Here is a 15,777-nt window from a genome sequence, read left to right as displayed (position 1 = left end):
CTCCAATCATCTTGTAAATCTGCTGTCTACACTCATACCCCGATATATGAACCTGATTCGTTCCTGAAAATCTGTTCGGAAGGCGGAAGATCGTAAATCGAAAATAAAAATTCCCTTATTTCTTATGGGGGAAATTCCACCCCATTCCGAAGCAAAGACAAGTTTACTTAAAAACCAATCTAAACATATAATACCATTCAGACCAGTATAGCAGGTTTAGTGAACAACGCAGTTCTACTCAAGTAAGCCAGATATGGCTGTAAAATAATTAATGATACATTTACATTTTTTTCCAAGCGAACGGCTAGAACGATGTGCATACTGTTGTCGACTATTACGCTAAAGAAATTGACAAAAAATAAAAAATCTTAGTCAGAATTAAATATAATACATGAAACAAGCAAACTCTTCCTAAGGGCCCATAATGAACAGCAACTACAAAACAAACACAAAAAATCACTTTGAAAATGAGAGTACAAGCTTTTGCTATGATTATTATCAAAGCACTGCTGCCTCATGGCATCCTTAAGCACGATGCCTTGCGCACCCACAGAAACAAGCAGCTGTTCGGTGGCGCTAAATTCAACTGTTTGCAAAGATTCTCTGCCAAAATCCGTCACTTTCGAACTTCAAAGTTCGGAATAGCAAAATGTAGTTGTTTCATTCTTATAACAAATTACATGGTACAGATTCTTCACGTTTGGATTAGCGAAAATTCGTATACTGAACGTTCTTATACAAGGGTATGAGTGTATATGGGTGGGGGAGTAAAAAAATACCTTAGGATCCAAAATTACTATTGTATCTATTGAGAATTTAGTATTCCTGTCACTGCTTAAGACAGTTAGTCTGTTGGTCTATCATTTAAAGGGAGATCATTTAAGTTCAGCATACCTGCTGTAGTTTGCTACCTTGTTGGAATTAATTTTTTTGCATTGTAGTGACAACCTGGCTACTTGTTGGGGACAACTTTATTGTTTCTTTAATGATCTTTAAAATAAGCAATCTTTTTAATCATTTTTTCTTTTAAAGTTTATAACTCTTTAGTCAGTTAGTATCATTTATGTACTTTTTGAGTGCTTTTCTTATTTATTTGAATAATGTGTAAATAACCACTTTTTTTTTTAGCTGTGTTACCTAGCGTGCCATTAATGTTAGTTTTCCTGTGTTTAAAGTCGACAAACAGTGCAGTCAATCCAGGTCATGAAGTGTACTGCTTGTATTTAATGTTTATTCTAGGCCAGGATACAATAACAATTTCTACCCATTTGCAAATTGCAATCCAGGATAAAATACACATGAAAAAACTTTCTCAAATACTATGTTAAAAATATCACAGCTCATCACACTAATATCACAGTGCACAGTGAACCAGAAGAGGTTAATTCCACACTGAAGAGTAAAATAAGATTGTAGAATTAAAGTTGTATATTGTTGAGACTTTTATTACTTTTCTACTGTATATTACAGTATGTGAAATATAAAATTAAATAAAAAGGCTATTTTACAAAAACAAAATTACTCAGTTGGATAAATAAAATAGTTTATTATTAAAGCTTGTGAACACAGTGTGCTTCTTTCAGGTTTAAATCTACATTAAAATCTGTATTTTGTTTTAATCCAAATTTCAGGAGCAAGTAATCAGGAAACAATTTTACTTAATTTTGATTATTACAAAATATTTCACACATACTATAGTGGCTTTAAAACTGGTATCGTACTTTATATACGGTATTTTTATATGGTATACCGATCATTGACATGTACGCTATTGTTTCGGGATATCTGTGGATATGACTTGACTTCATGTAATTCGCGTGTGTAGTGTGTCGGAAATTGTAGTCTTTGTTCTCGTATTCAATTCATGTGGCCGACATTTCAAAACTACATTACACACTGTTACATTACACCTCCACTGCGAGTTTTGAGAAAGTGGTTTAACAACTTAAAAAATCCTGATTGGAAGAAAAAAGTCCTGTGTATGATTTTTTCTTCATTGCAGTATATAGTCTAACAGTGTGACTTAACAATATGTAACACTATGAATAAATAAAAATGTGAATTTGATTTATTGTAGAAACACTAACTTCAACATAGTACATGCATGTTTTTTTCAATTTGAAAATTCTAAAACTGAACTTGTGAGTAATCCCAGCACCCACATCACTGGTATAACACACATGTATAGCAATCACAATATTAGGAGATATTAGTAGCTTATTTAATTTAGCAGAAAGTTACCTTGGTCTTACTAGCATCTGTGTTAGCAGATGAGTTTGTGTTAATGCATAAGAATATGTTTACTACTTCAGTTTGACCCTCCTCTCAGGGAAATTCTAAAAAAGTCAACAGTTTGGACACCTACTGTGATATCCAATCTAAACTTGAGGTCTGTTTCATTGATGGTCTTTTTATGCAAAATGTTTTAGACCAGTGGTTCTCAAACTTTTTGGACCAAGTAACACCCCTAATCCAACCAAAGCATCAATGTACCACCTACAAGTCATCATCTCATAGGAACCCCAGAAATTCTCAATGACCAACATGAGCGCGCGTGCACACACACTCACACATACATATAATAAATATTATAATAATAAACTTTATTTGATATAGCGCCTTTAAAGGTGGCTTCTCAAAGTGTTTTACAGAAAAAAAAAACATTAACAACAACTAATAAAAAAGCACCATTTCACTGAGAGGGGTGAGCCTGTTTAGTTGAGCAAAGCAGATGTGAATTAATTTTTCGAGCCTTGATACAATTCACAACAGAGTCTAACAGATATTAAATCTTCAGGCATTTTCTTGACGGCAAAGGTCTCGCGGTGGATGTTGTAATGCTTACATTAATTTCTGGAGCAACCTCTCTAATTCGTGCAACTACACCGTTATGTCGGCTTGTCATTGCTCTAGCACCGTCTGTACAAACTCCCACACATTTTATCCAGTCGATGCCATTCTCTTCGATAAATTCATTCAGAACCTGAAATATGTGCTCTCCTGTAGTTCCTGTTGGTAGCGGTTAAAAGAACAGAAAGTCCTCATGGGACATGCCCTCAAACTCGTATCTAACGTAAACGAGCAAATTGGCCAAATCGACTACAGACTCATCTAATTGCAGTGAAAAACATCTGCTCATCTTAACGCGCTCTATCAGTGTACTTTTGATATATTCCTTCATTTCAATAATTCTATGAATGACTGTGTCTTTCAGGGGGAGGGGGGCAGCAGGTCGAGCTGTTTAGCAGCCTTTTCTCTACACGTAATACGTGTCAGCTCTTTTGCCAACGGTAAATAAGGTTCTTCAAAAATAGTGTAGCTTACCTGCTTTAGCAATCTGCAAGCTTGCATTTTTCCGCGTTTCCGTTTTTATTTAATGCGCATGGGAGCGAAACACAGAGACGCTCTGTGTATTTTTCTCAAATTAGAACAGTTCTTAAATATTTTACTGTTACCACACTTTCGTGTGCTCACAAGATTACCTGCGTTGTAGCACGTATTTCTATGCATTCCTGTGTTTACAACGTTGGCATTGTTCCAAAATCACGCACGTTCTCCTTTCTCCCTATTTGCTGGAGATACAGTAGCTTTTTTTAAATACAATTGGTCACTTGCATCCGTAGCACGCATTCCTATAGAGTGGTATAGAATTACAGAGTATCTCTTGTGTCCACTGAAGTATTAGCGCGCACTGTATCGTAGTACGTAGGCTGCTTATTCGACACGTATTAAAATATGAAAACCCGTCCCGATTTTTCAATGCACATGACACAGTTCCAGGGTCATTTGGCGTACCACCTGGCGGCACTCCACATACCACTGCCGGTACGCATACCACAGTTTGAGAACCACTGTTTTAGACCAATGCGCTTGCGCTGAGATCCTGACTGATTTGACTTTCTATTGTCTCATTTAGCTGAAACAGAAAAAGAAGACATTCTATAGTTTATCTTATTGGAATTTGATTTATGATAAAACCACTAATATCACACAAGAGAAGGACTAGCAGCTGCTGCAGATCATAGCCTCTTATTAACTTACAATTAACCTGCACTCTTTTAACTGGATATAACACCTTTCTCAGTCTGTCCAGCAGGTGGTGAATGGGGCTGAAGTTATTGTCTCTCTTTCTCAATTTAACATCTGATACGTCCCCTGTACTGCTGTGGGCTTAAGAGATCTTGAATTCAAAGTGAATGTATAAAATAATAAATAATTTATTGTTATCATTGGACAGGTATTTTAACATTTTAAGTATAAAAAATATTAGAGATAGTAACTTTAAAATCTTAGTAAGTAAAAGGCCATTTAAAAAAAATAAAAAATTTTGAGTAGTCATTTGAATGAATTTGCCACATACTGTAACTTGTCTTTTAGTAAGGTACATTAGTACCCAGGAGGCGTAGCCGCTGCCAGGAAGAAATCCTGTGGAGTTCATGGGGAATTGGAGTTCCTAAGCTAAAGTTGCATCAGTGACGTGTATTGATGGATACTAGTTTCTCTCCCACCTTCTACGAGAACAGAATGCACTGTCAAGGTACAAAACACTCCTATCGGTGCTAAATCAGAAAAGCACCACAATGCAACTTTGTTGTTCTTTCGTATTTCCAACAACTTTTTCTGACATCTCCACTGAAGCCAAATAATAAAAAAAGACTTACTATTAAAATTATATTTCCATTAATATAATTTATATTTTAAATTTAATATTTAAAAATATTAATAATGTTAAAAATATGTATTTAAAACTAAATGCTTTATAGGTGTAAAAAATTCTATTGTGATTTCTGTGATTTCATCTTTAAATTGCCTTGCTCTTTCAGAGCATTATCGAGCTTGCTGGTATGGAGGTTAATTCATGTTAAAATTGATAAAATTATCTGAAATTTGAATATAGTTTATAAGGCTGGCTGAGTAAAAAAAAAGTAAAAGCTTTTGTTTGACTGGGAATCGAACCTTGAACCATCTGAATAGCAAGCGAGCATTTAACCATTGTATCAAATTACCATTTTGTGATATGGCTATGTTTCTAAAGTTGTTTTACAGTCACAGTATGTTATTAACTACCCAAGTAAACTTAGTACACAGTGTCTTTTTAAATGTGTGGGTCTAAAGACATGTTGAAACTTTAAACATTCTTTGAATTGCCTCGTTATTTAAAAAGGATGCAATGAGAAACTGATTAGAGCCGCTAGTTAAAGCCTTTTTTAAGAAAATGTAAATCAGCCTGCATTATTACTTCATTATCTTCCATTAAACTGCAGGACTGCAGGATCACAGCATATCTGTGTGGCATATGTATAGTTACCAGTTGTAACATATGTATCAGTAAGCCATCTGCAAATCACATGAAGTCATATCCACAGTTATGCTGTAACAATAGTGTAGGGTTTAAAAGCCACTGCAGTTCAGTTTATGTGTAAAATATATTTTTCATTGTCAAAAACGGAAGTAAAATCAATTATTAATTATTTGTTGCTGGAATCAACATTAAAAATAAATATACATTTGAATTGTTTGTATAAATAGACTATTTTAATGTGGATGTAAACAAGAAAAAAAGCACATCGTGTTCACAAAAAGCTGTAATAAACTTTTTTTTCAGCAACCAAAATTCTTTAGATTACACATTAATATTCCCTATTTAGTTGATTTAGAAAAGTATTGCAGCTTTTTTTTAGAAACATAATATGAGCCAGTATTTGGTTAGAACATTATAAGGTTTTATAAAATCTAGAAACTTTAACTTTAGTTAGAACTGTAGAAAAGAAAGGTTCGCTGAGAAAGGTGAGAAAGTTCATTGTGTATGCATACAGGAATTGCTCAGCCACAGAAGCAACAGGCAGTTCAGAGTACCAGCTGGAAATTTTCCCATTTATATAACAAGAAGTTACAAAAACAAGCACAAGAAGGAATAGTTAACGTATTTGTGCACTAAAGTGTAAAGCAAAGATGTCACAGGACAAAGGCAGCTTATTTACAAATCCAGACATCCACTCCCTACTAGTCTTTGAACATTATTTTTAAGTTCGGCACAATTTCAGTGCCGGACAACCTTATGTACTGCTCCTGTTACTCCTCAGGCAGTTTCTCGGCCCAGACAGCAAAGAGCTACAGTGTGCTCTTAACCCTTTTCTTCAGAACAAACATATCAAAACTTTTCCAAAATAACCACAGTAAGTGATCGAGTTAAAGACTTTGATGCAGAAAATGTTTATAAAGAAGGTGGAATACTTGTCTATACCTTTTTTATTGTTAGCTACCACTACCAGCTATATACAGTATGTATAATATATATATATAAATTCCTAAAATAATATCATTTATGACATTAAAACTTAATTTTTACATGAACACATTATTTTTCTGTTTTGTTCTGTATTATGTGGATTTAAAGATGATAAACAGTAGGGAAACAGATTAAATGAAGCAATTTCACTAAGATCTAATGCACCACAAGTGCCACCTATCGATCGTTTTTGGCCAGTGAATCATACAATGTACCATGTTACACAGAAATGTGCATTCTGAGTGGTTTCATCTGCATGCCTTTCAAATCATACATACTGTATGACTTTACTGTAGTACGTTTTGCAATGTTCTAGTTTTAGACTTGTTTATATTTAAATAAGTTTTGAGTGGAATTTTATCAGTTGCCTCCTGTTTGTAACTTGATGGAATTTAAGACCTTTATACTTTTGTTGATCTATTTTTACTTAAATTTATATAGGTTTCCTTTTCATAGATACTTGTGTATGACTAGCATTACTTTAACCCTTGTCATCCATTAGTACATTTGTTGTTTTTTTTAAATGGAAGGAACACATACTGTTTTCAAAAGGAAGTCAATGAAGAAGCAAGCAGCATAGTATGCTATACAACCGCAAGTAGTTCACAGAGCAACAGCTTGTTTGTGTGTGCAGGTTGGCATTCATATGCTGAAATGATTCTGTAGAGCCATGCGCACACAAGACTGGCTGAGAACAGCACTTGGGAGCGGGACTATTGGACTGTATATAGTAGGGCGGAGGCTGAGATACAGTCTCTTCCCTTCGTGTCTGTGTGTGTTAGTGAAGGTGCTGCGCTGCGCTGTAACCCCTGTCCCTGTATGTGTATCCCTTTCCCCGGTTCGAGTTAATAAATGTGTTGTTCAACCCCATTCCCTGAGTCCCATGCCTGCTCCATTCCGTACCGAAACCGGCGGTCATTACAATTCCTTATGGAGCTTTCTTTGTAAGTATGGATGTTCACAACTTAAGGAGTGTCTGGATTTTAATCCTGTGTGTTTAGTTGTGTTGTTAAAATTGTTTTTAGTTGAAATGCATAGTTAAAGTTGCAAAAATACAGCATATAGAAGTACATCAAGACACAGTCTTGGTGATTCATCTCTCATTAATGTTAAGGTTTTGTTGCACTGTACTCACTTGTACTGCCAGAATGTTTTGAAGACTTATTAGTATAAGTGTATAAGTGATTGAAAAAATAGTTCAATTTCCATAGGTTCCTCCTTGTTGCAGAAGAAAATATTTCCTTTCCTTTTACAGTAGTAGAATACAAAAATGCCATGGTCACACTGCTTTGTGATTTCTTTTTTATTGGTGCAACTTTGCATCATTCAGAAGGATTTACTTTATACTTCTGCCAGAACAGTAAATGTAATGAAAACTGAGGTCTGTGCAAGTAAGTGAATACAAATCATATACAGAGAAAGCTGTGAAAATAGTTTCGTTATGCATTGTAAGATGATCACTTATAGTGTAACACATTTCCCTATTATTCAAATGATTCTGTAGGTCTATTAAAAATAAAATTTGTTCTTTAGAAATATTTTTTGTTAAAGCTCAGGCTTTAAAGCAAGACTGTATGGCTTTTGTCATCTTAACGACCTGCAGTAAATCATTTGGCCATTAATTCTGTATTATATAAAATAAAACTCTTTGGTAGTTCATTTAGCTCTCCAGTAGCACACTTATAGGCCGACAAAAGCTGCTGAATATTGCATGTCAGGGAGGAAACACTTCTGTGCATTTCAGTCTTGGCTTTAGAACTCGCTGCTCTTATTTATATCAATAACTGTTTTCTTTCACCCTGTCTTATTTGTGGCATACAAACTCCTAATTTAAAAAAATAACCACATGACATTGTTTGCATAAAATTACAAATGAGAGTAGGTAATCCATACATTCCTCTTGTTCATAATTGCACCATCAGATGTTGTACATGTGGGAAGTTTGCATTTGTGCACGTTTTGCTGGAGGTTTATTCGTTTTTTCTTTTTAGTGTGAAACACTTTTTTCAGTTCAGCAAAAGTTGTTCAAGGCCATCAGTACAGTATTATTATGTTTTTATTTGCATAACACACCCAGGAATGATCTGTGCAATTTTGTCTTTCAGTGGGAAGTACCTCCTGACTACCTTGGAGTTATTTTGGGCATCAAGGATAACCTGACACGAGATTTGGTATACATTCTTATGGCCAAAGGTTTACACAGCATTGCAATTAAGGTCAGAGCCATGTATGTATTTCCTTTTTTATATGTACTGACTGTGAGTAAAAAAAAAAACTGGTCAAGACTATCAAAGAGAGCTACTTGTTAAAATTACACTTCTACTTGGCTTGGTGTCCCTTAAAGCAGTCCTCTTTTAGCTATGAATTGCCATCCCATGGTTTTTATAATTGTCATTTTAAGATTCTTTGTGTTGTTTAAGCTGATCCTAGAAAGACAAGGGTTTACTCAATGCAGTTACAAATTTTAAAATAGCTACCAAGCCTGATGTAGTAAATCAGACACTTCTGAAATCTAAAAATGCTAATGCTTTTAAAAAAGACATTACTGAGAGTGACTTTATTCAGATATTCTGTGTACTTAGTCACTTAATGAAAGGTGCTTAGGTGTAAAAGCATATGTTTGGTTGTTTGATTGCCTCCACAACTTTGAAGAAATTAGAAATAAGACATTCTAAATTTTGTCTTGTGAGAATAACAGTGTTCCTCATCAATTAGGTGTAAAGCGTTGAAAAGCATCTTTAATTATCTGCTTGCTGATTTTCACAACCTCATTATCTATTTCAATGACAGAACAAGAAAACTGAGATCCAGCATGGGGTAGAATTAAACTGCAATATAAATGGAATCTGTGAAAACAAAGTTTCCTGTTGAAATTAAATAACCTTTAGACTATTAGTCCTTCGTAATTGCATAGTTTTGTTCTTGTTAATTTACTGAGAACAAGATGCTTTACAGACTGCTTCCCAGCAGCAAGTGTACAAGACAGTGCAGTGCCTTTTCACACATGAAGACCAATACAAACGTGGATCCTGAATCTAAATAACATGTGCCCAGCATGGCTGCTTGTTTTGAACTTGGCAATTTTCTTGTCTTTCTGTAATCACCTATAATTGTGATTATCCCTCTCTGTGTAATAAAAATAAAAATAGAGGGATCCTCTAATTGTATGACTTAACCTTTGTTTCTATGGGAGACGGGGCATTAACAGTGACTTATGTTTAAATACACGCCCGACAAGAGAGGGAGTTTCCAAGTACAGAGCATGAAAAAGTCAGCATTTCCAAAACAGCTGAACAGCTAAGCATGTATGAGATATGATAGGAGGAAAAGGGGTAGAAACTTTCTGACCAGTTTTGCTATTGAAAGTCAACTGAGACAGTTGACAATTGGAGTCACCTATCCCTGGATTAGACTGTGTATACCAATGTATGTTAGGGATGTCCCCTTGAGTATTCTCATCTGAGCTCCACTAGTGTTTAGTGTCTCAGTATTTTGGGATTTATTTCTCCACACAGGACTTTCTGCATGCCCGTCAGCTTTTTACTGCCTGTCTGGAGCTGGTGACTGAGTTCTCCCCCAAACTGCGCCAGGTTATGCTGAACGAGATGCTCCTGCTGGAGATAAGGGCACATGAGGCCGGCACTGGCACGGGTACCAATAGGGATCGTCCACCTCCTGACCTAGTCAGCAGGGTGAGAGGTTATCTGGAGATGAGGATACATGGTAAGAAGTACCCCACTGAGTCAAGATCTAGCCCTGCCAAAATCAGGTAGCAATTGCCTGTTACAACAAAGAAAAAAGGCAAACACAACAACTGCTGCTTTTCAGAATTTAAGAGATAGGCTCAAATTATGATTCACATTAAAAAATAAAGGCTAAGTCATGTTTTAAATTGGTTAGCTGCTAAATATAAGCTTTCTGGATCTATTCACCTATATTAGACATGTCTGCATTAGAACACTAAAATTTCAAAACTCTATGTACTTGGATCTTTGTACAGGAAGTCAACAGTTTATTCAGTGCAGTTGAACTAAGATTGGGAATGCACAGAGTGCAAGAGCAGGCTCAGCTTTCCCAAGTAATACAAAGAAATGACAAAGGGGCAATCATATAATGCACTGGGCTACAGTGGAATCAACTAGCCTTCATGACTTTGAACACCTTGGTGGGGTCTTTTGAAAAAGGTGGTTGATTGCAAAGAATATTGAGGTTATTATCTATTGTAAATGTTATGTAATTTTCGGTAAAGTGCTTACTTCCTTTATTGTCCCAGTTGGGAAATTAGTTTTGCAGGTAGGTTAAAGACATAAAACCATACACAACATGAACCTATTAACAAAGAAGAGACACGTATGATGAAAAATAAAATATGTGTATATAACAAAGTAAGATACACAATCAGTTGTCCAAATTAAGCAGGCTTATAGATGTAAGATTAAAGATAACTTAGGAAGAACAATCACTGTTGAATTTTCTTAGATACAGATAGAGCCATTCAGAAAGCGTGGTAGCACTCGTTACTGCTGTAGACTAGCTGCACTTTGTTTTGCTGTATCATGGTGCATTTCGGCTGTGTGATTCACCGCCCAAAGACGATCGACTGGTAGCACTTGTGGTGCATTAGGCGTTAGAGAAAACATCAGCTTCTTACAGTACTTTTTTAAATTCACAATACAGTATTGTGTAAATACAGTATGGGTACCGTTTGGTTTTAAAGTCACTACAGTGCTGTATGGTATGTGTAAAATTTTAATTGAAATTTGAAATAGAATTATCTGTTTCTTCATTAGTTTTTACTTAAGTTAGTATTAAGACAAATTTTAATCCAGATGTAAACCTGAAAAATACATCATGTTCACAACAGCCTATAACAATAAACTTTTTGTACAGTATATCCTGCTGAGTAATCTTGCTTTGAAACAGCCCTATTTTTATTTTTAATATTAAGTGATATAAAAAATAATGAAAATGTCAAGATAGTATATGGGGCTGGGCATAGACCAGGGTTCGAACCCGGGCGTTTCACATAACAGCCCAGAATTCTTCCACACATCACATTAAGCATTAAGGGCACCACCTGGCAGTACTGCATTAGATAATTTGAAAAAATAAAAATCTTTTGTGTTACTATTGCAGTATAACACAGTATGTGCTTTGTAGTATGGCATATTAAGCTTTGAGCATTCTGAATGGATGAATCTGTATTCCGTCTGTTTTTCTCAAATGTTAGTTTGTAAGCAACAATAGTGTCAAGTTATGTGTAACTGTTGACAGTTTCAGTTTGTTACTCCTTAATGGTTTGGTTTTGCAGCTGGTAATTGCTTTCTGTAATCAATGATCATGTCTTTGGTTCTTGACACATTTAAAATGTTGATATTACTTGTGTTTAACCCCCAAAACTATTTGCCCTTTGAAACTATATTTCTTACTGTAGTTCTCATTGTGAATTACAGATATTCCTCTTCGGCAGATCATAGGCGAAGAGTGTGTCGCATTCATGTTAAACTGGAGAGAGAACGAATACCTTACACTGCAGGTTCCTGTGGGCCTTGTTCAGAATAACCCCTATGTTAAGGTATTGTTATTTAATAGACATCTATATCCTTTGAAACATTAACTGAACTGTAAAAATGTGGAATAAATAAGGAGCCAGTACAACTAGGACAGAGAAAATGTGGTGTGTGAGTCTCCTAGAATGTTACTTGTGCACTTGCTTCTGTGCAAATGATGCTGCAAAATATTCTTAGTTTTCGATTTTTTAAGACCGTGTATTAGATTTCCTAATGTGATACACAACATTGTTCAACAAAAAAACTTGTCACTAAAGTTTTTGTAAAGTGCTAGACTAAACCAAGAAGGAGTACAGGGGTGTGAGAGTTCTACTGTTACTTTTTCACTTCCGGTCTGCTGTGTTACAGCTGGGGCAGCTCTTGGCAGCTACCTGTAAAGAGCTTCCAGGGCCCAAGGAGAGCAGGAGGACAGCCAAAGATCTGTGGGAAGTGGTTGTTCAAATCTGCAGCATCTCCAGCCAGCACAAACGAGCCAGTGATGGACGAATTAGTTTAATTAAACAGAGGGAGTCCAGCCTTGGAATCATGCACAGGTATCTTTCTGGCAAGTGTGTCATTGCACAAGGTATGAGAAAATGTTACAGTGGCTTTCAGTGAAAACTGACGCGTACTCAAGTCTTGTCACAACATTTTCTTTAAGTCAGAAAGACTTGAAAACGTCAAAGAAACCTTAAAACACTAGTCATTTCATGTTAAATTCACCCATAAGCATCTTTCAAAAGATATGATTCAAGTCAGTACTTTGACTGGGCCACTTTAGCTTAGACTTTGTGCTTTGGGTACCTGTCCTACTGAAAGGTGAATTTTTGTCTGAACTTTAAATCTTAAGCACACTGAAGCAGGTCTTCAGCTTTAGTAACCTTTTCAACCCCTGTTGATAAGGTGCAGCCCCATAAAATAATGACCACTCTGTTTGACAGTAGTTGTGGTTTTTTTCCACGTGATGCACTGTACTGAATGTGTGCCAGATGTAATGCTTTGCTCAGTTTTGTTATGTTCTTTGACTGGTATGTTGTTGACTCATGAATGTATGTAGGTCTGGGTGATATGTGGTTCTTAATCAATACCACTATGCTCAAAGGGATATTCAGCATCTGACTTTTTTATATCCTTCTCATCCTGTGTTCCTTTCTGCAATGTTATCGCCAAGTTGGTTTTAAAAAGTCCTTGGTCTTAAATCTTGTTTAAATATTCGCTTTAAATTAATTACCTAACTAAGATACCTCACAAACATGTTAACATTGTCGACTGCTTTTATCCAGTCTGAAATATTTTTTGTTGTAGGAGCAATTTTGTGACCTTCATCAAAAAACTACGGGTAAGTACAATACTGTAATTGTCTTCATGATTACAATTAAGAGGATTAGCAAACACTTTTTTAAGCTCTACTTTAAGCTACTAAACTTGTTTCAGTCCTTGACTATCATAATAAGGCAGCTAGAGATGCTGCCATCTAGAATTCAAGTCAAAATTCATGCTAGAAGAAAGCGTGAATTGTATACTATTCTGTTCAGCATGTGTACGGGCTATGAAACATCACCATTCTGCAAGATATTGGGGGTAATTCCCTTCAGCAGAGACCGCTGTGGTGTGGACTTCAGAGATGGGAGTATTAAGGGCACATTGGGGGCGCTCGTGAGCACCCCTGTGACACGCAAATTGAGAAATGGGACACCTGAGCAGGAATACACATATGAAGACTGCAAGACCACACATGTGCATAAAGGGACATGACCTTACTGTTTTTATTTTTAGAAAGATTTTACATGCTCGTTTTAAATACATTTTGCATTCACACTTGCAAGATTCAAATTAAAACCAATTAGCAACATACCATTGAACAAACATAAGTTATATAAGTACTTAACCAAGGCTGTGTGGACCTGCAGGACCCAAGAAAGCATAACCATGGATTTCTTGGAGGTGTTTTTGCGAGCAGTGGAAAAACTGGGCCACCTAGATTTGTTTTATGGATTATTTTCACAAGCTGTAAGAGTGAGATACTTCCAGCACCAAATGTTATTATAATTAACAATAATTCCTTACACTTATATAGTTGTTTTTTGGGCACTCCACACAAAGCACTTTACAGGTAAGACTCCCTTTCACCACCACCAATGTGCAGCCCCACCTACTGTAGATGATGCAACGGCAGCCATACTGCGGCAGTATGCTCCACCACACATCAGCTATCAGAGGAAAGGTGTCAACTGACAACATACCCACATTACTAGGTCATTTCATTTTGTCTGGTTCTCTTACACAAAAAGAGAAATATTATCTAATTTGCTCAAATTGATGAAAATTTTTAACATTCTGTGAGAAAAATGTAGCACCACAATGTTTTTTTGTGATTTCATATTTAATAGATGTTTAATGTAAGTTACTCTCTAGAAAAAAACTAACTTAAAAAATGACCAAATGTCTTCTTCTTGTTTGCAGTATTTTAACAACTTCATTGTAGAGAATTTTAGCAGCCTCCTCAAATTGCCTACTGTCTTCAGTTATTCATGTCTAAATGGATATTTACTGTTTAGTTTGTACTAAACAGGTGATCAGTTTATGATGGATAGGTACCCATTATGGAAATTTTGTATATCTTAATATATAAAATATTCCCACAATGAAGGCAAACAAAAATTCTTCCTTCTCAATCAATTGTATAGGTTACATTTTAGGCAACACAATAGAAATAGGGGAGTTTTGAAACTCAAGAATCGGATATGGTTGATAGAAATTACAAGTCTCATTCATTATTTTAAGAACTTGAAGAAAATGTGAAAGTGCTCCACATAGAAAACTGAAATCAGTAAGCCTTTGATTAAACACCTGGAGCAAAAACCAGAAGAGACTGTGTGGGGTAATGCTGCTGAGTATGATGTGTCTGAAGTGGCCATTTGGGTATTTATAGGAATTTGAGTTGTGATACATCTTGTTTAAGATGCAAAGAATTCATTGAGTGGTGAGCATTTTATTCTTTTTTTGAAGGAACCACTAGTGTTGACAACACTGATATCTCTGTTTGTGAGGCTTCACAGCATCGTACGAGTAAGTGTTCACCCACACTGCTTCATTTGTGATGCAAAAATAAAAGCTGTGCTCTCCATTTTTAATCAGTTTTTCTTTTGTTTGCAGGATGATATTGTAAATGAAGTAACTGCAGAACACATATCTATTTGGCCGATATCCCTACCAAAGTAAGAACATTTTTTTTTGCTGCTTTCTAAAAATATGTGGACTGAGTTTATATGAAGTCAAGATGTTCTCTGAAGGGTGTAAACAAGAGTTGAAGTGAACTATAGGCTTGTCTCACCTGAGTCCTTCACATTCTCCCCAGCCTCCAGTCAGTGGATGTGGAGACTGTTGCTGTAACCATGAAAGAGCTGGTCAACTATGCACTGACCCTGAACCCCAACAATCATTCCTGGCTGATCACCCAGGCAGACATTTACTTTGGTAAGTTTTCATTTAACTGTACAAAAGTCTAATTATACAATTATCACAGAGGTATGAATCCTCACCTTGAAATGGAAACAGTCTGCTCAAATATCAATACACCCCACTCCCTCCCCATCTTGATTTCGTGAAGGGGGTCCTGTATTTTGTTGTAGTCCTGTTGGGGAAAATGCTGTTTGAACTTGCTTACAGCTGGGATACTTGCAGTTTCTCTATGCATAAGCAAAATTGTTTTCCAAGGTAAGACAAAATACAAAGTTCAGCTAGTAGTATAAATGTTAACACTTCTGTTTCTCTATTTGCTTTGCTATCAGATGTCAGTTTCAAGTCAATCCAAAAGGCAACACTCTTTTTTCAGCTATAGCACACATTTTTCAACATTACTTGTACATCGGTCGCTCTTCTGCACAGACACCTGGCGTTTGCTGTTTGTATATGAACAAATGAGCTATGAGTTGTAAT

The 15,777-nt window shown here is 35.9% G+C and overlaps 1 protein-coding gene across 2 annotated transcripts in view; it reads left to right on the top strand.

Moving 5' to 3' along the window:
* ints8 (integrator complex subunit 8) overlaps positions 1–15,777 on the top strand; it is a 43,611-nt gene that overhangs the window by 18,947 nt on the left and 8,887 nt on the right. For both annotated transcript variants that reach the window (XM_088601607.1, XM_088601606.1), the window contains exons 15-22: positions 8,395–8,505; positions 9,805–10,012; positions 11,743–11,864; positions 12,208–12,392; positions 13,144–13,177; positions 14,848–14,907; positions 14,995–15,056; positions 15,197–15,315. In XM_088601607.1, coding sequence (XP_088457733.1) covers positions 8,395–8,505; positions 9,805–10,012; positions 11,743–11,864; positions 12,208–12,392; positions 13,144–13,177; positions 14,848–14,907; positions 14,995–15,056; positions 15,197–15,315 — 901 coding nt within the window. The remainder of the gene's footprint in view (positions 1–8,394; positions 8,506–9,804; positions 10,013–11,742; positions 11,865–12,207; positions 12,393–13,143; positions 13,178–14,847; positions 14,908–14,994; positions 15,057–15,196; positions 15,316–15,777) is intronic.

The sequence above is a fragment of the Lepisosteus platostomus genome, chromosome 12, assembly GCF_059453375.1.
Source record: "Lepisosteus platostomus isolate fLepPlt1 chromosome 12, fLepPlt1.hap1, whole genome shotgun sequence".
Classification (NCBI taxonomy): Eukaryota; Metazoa; Chordata; class Actinopteri; order Semionotiformes; family Lepisosteidae; genus Lepisosteus; species Lepisosteus platostomus.
This window is presented reverse-complemented; position numbering and strand designations above follow the sequence as displayed.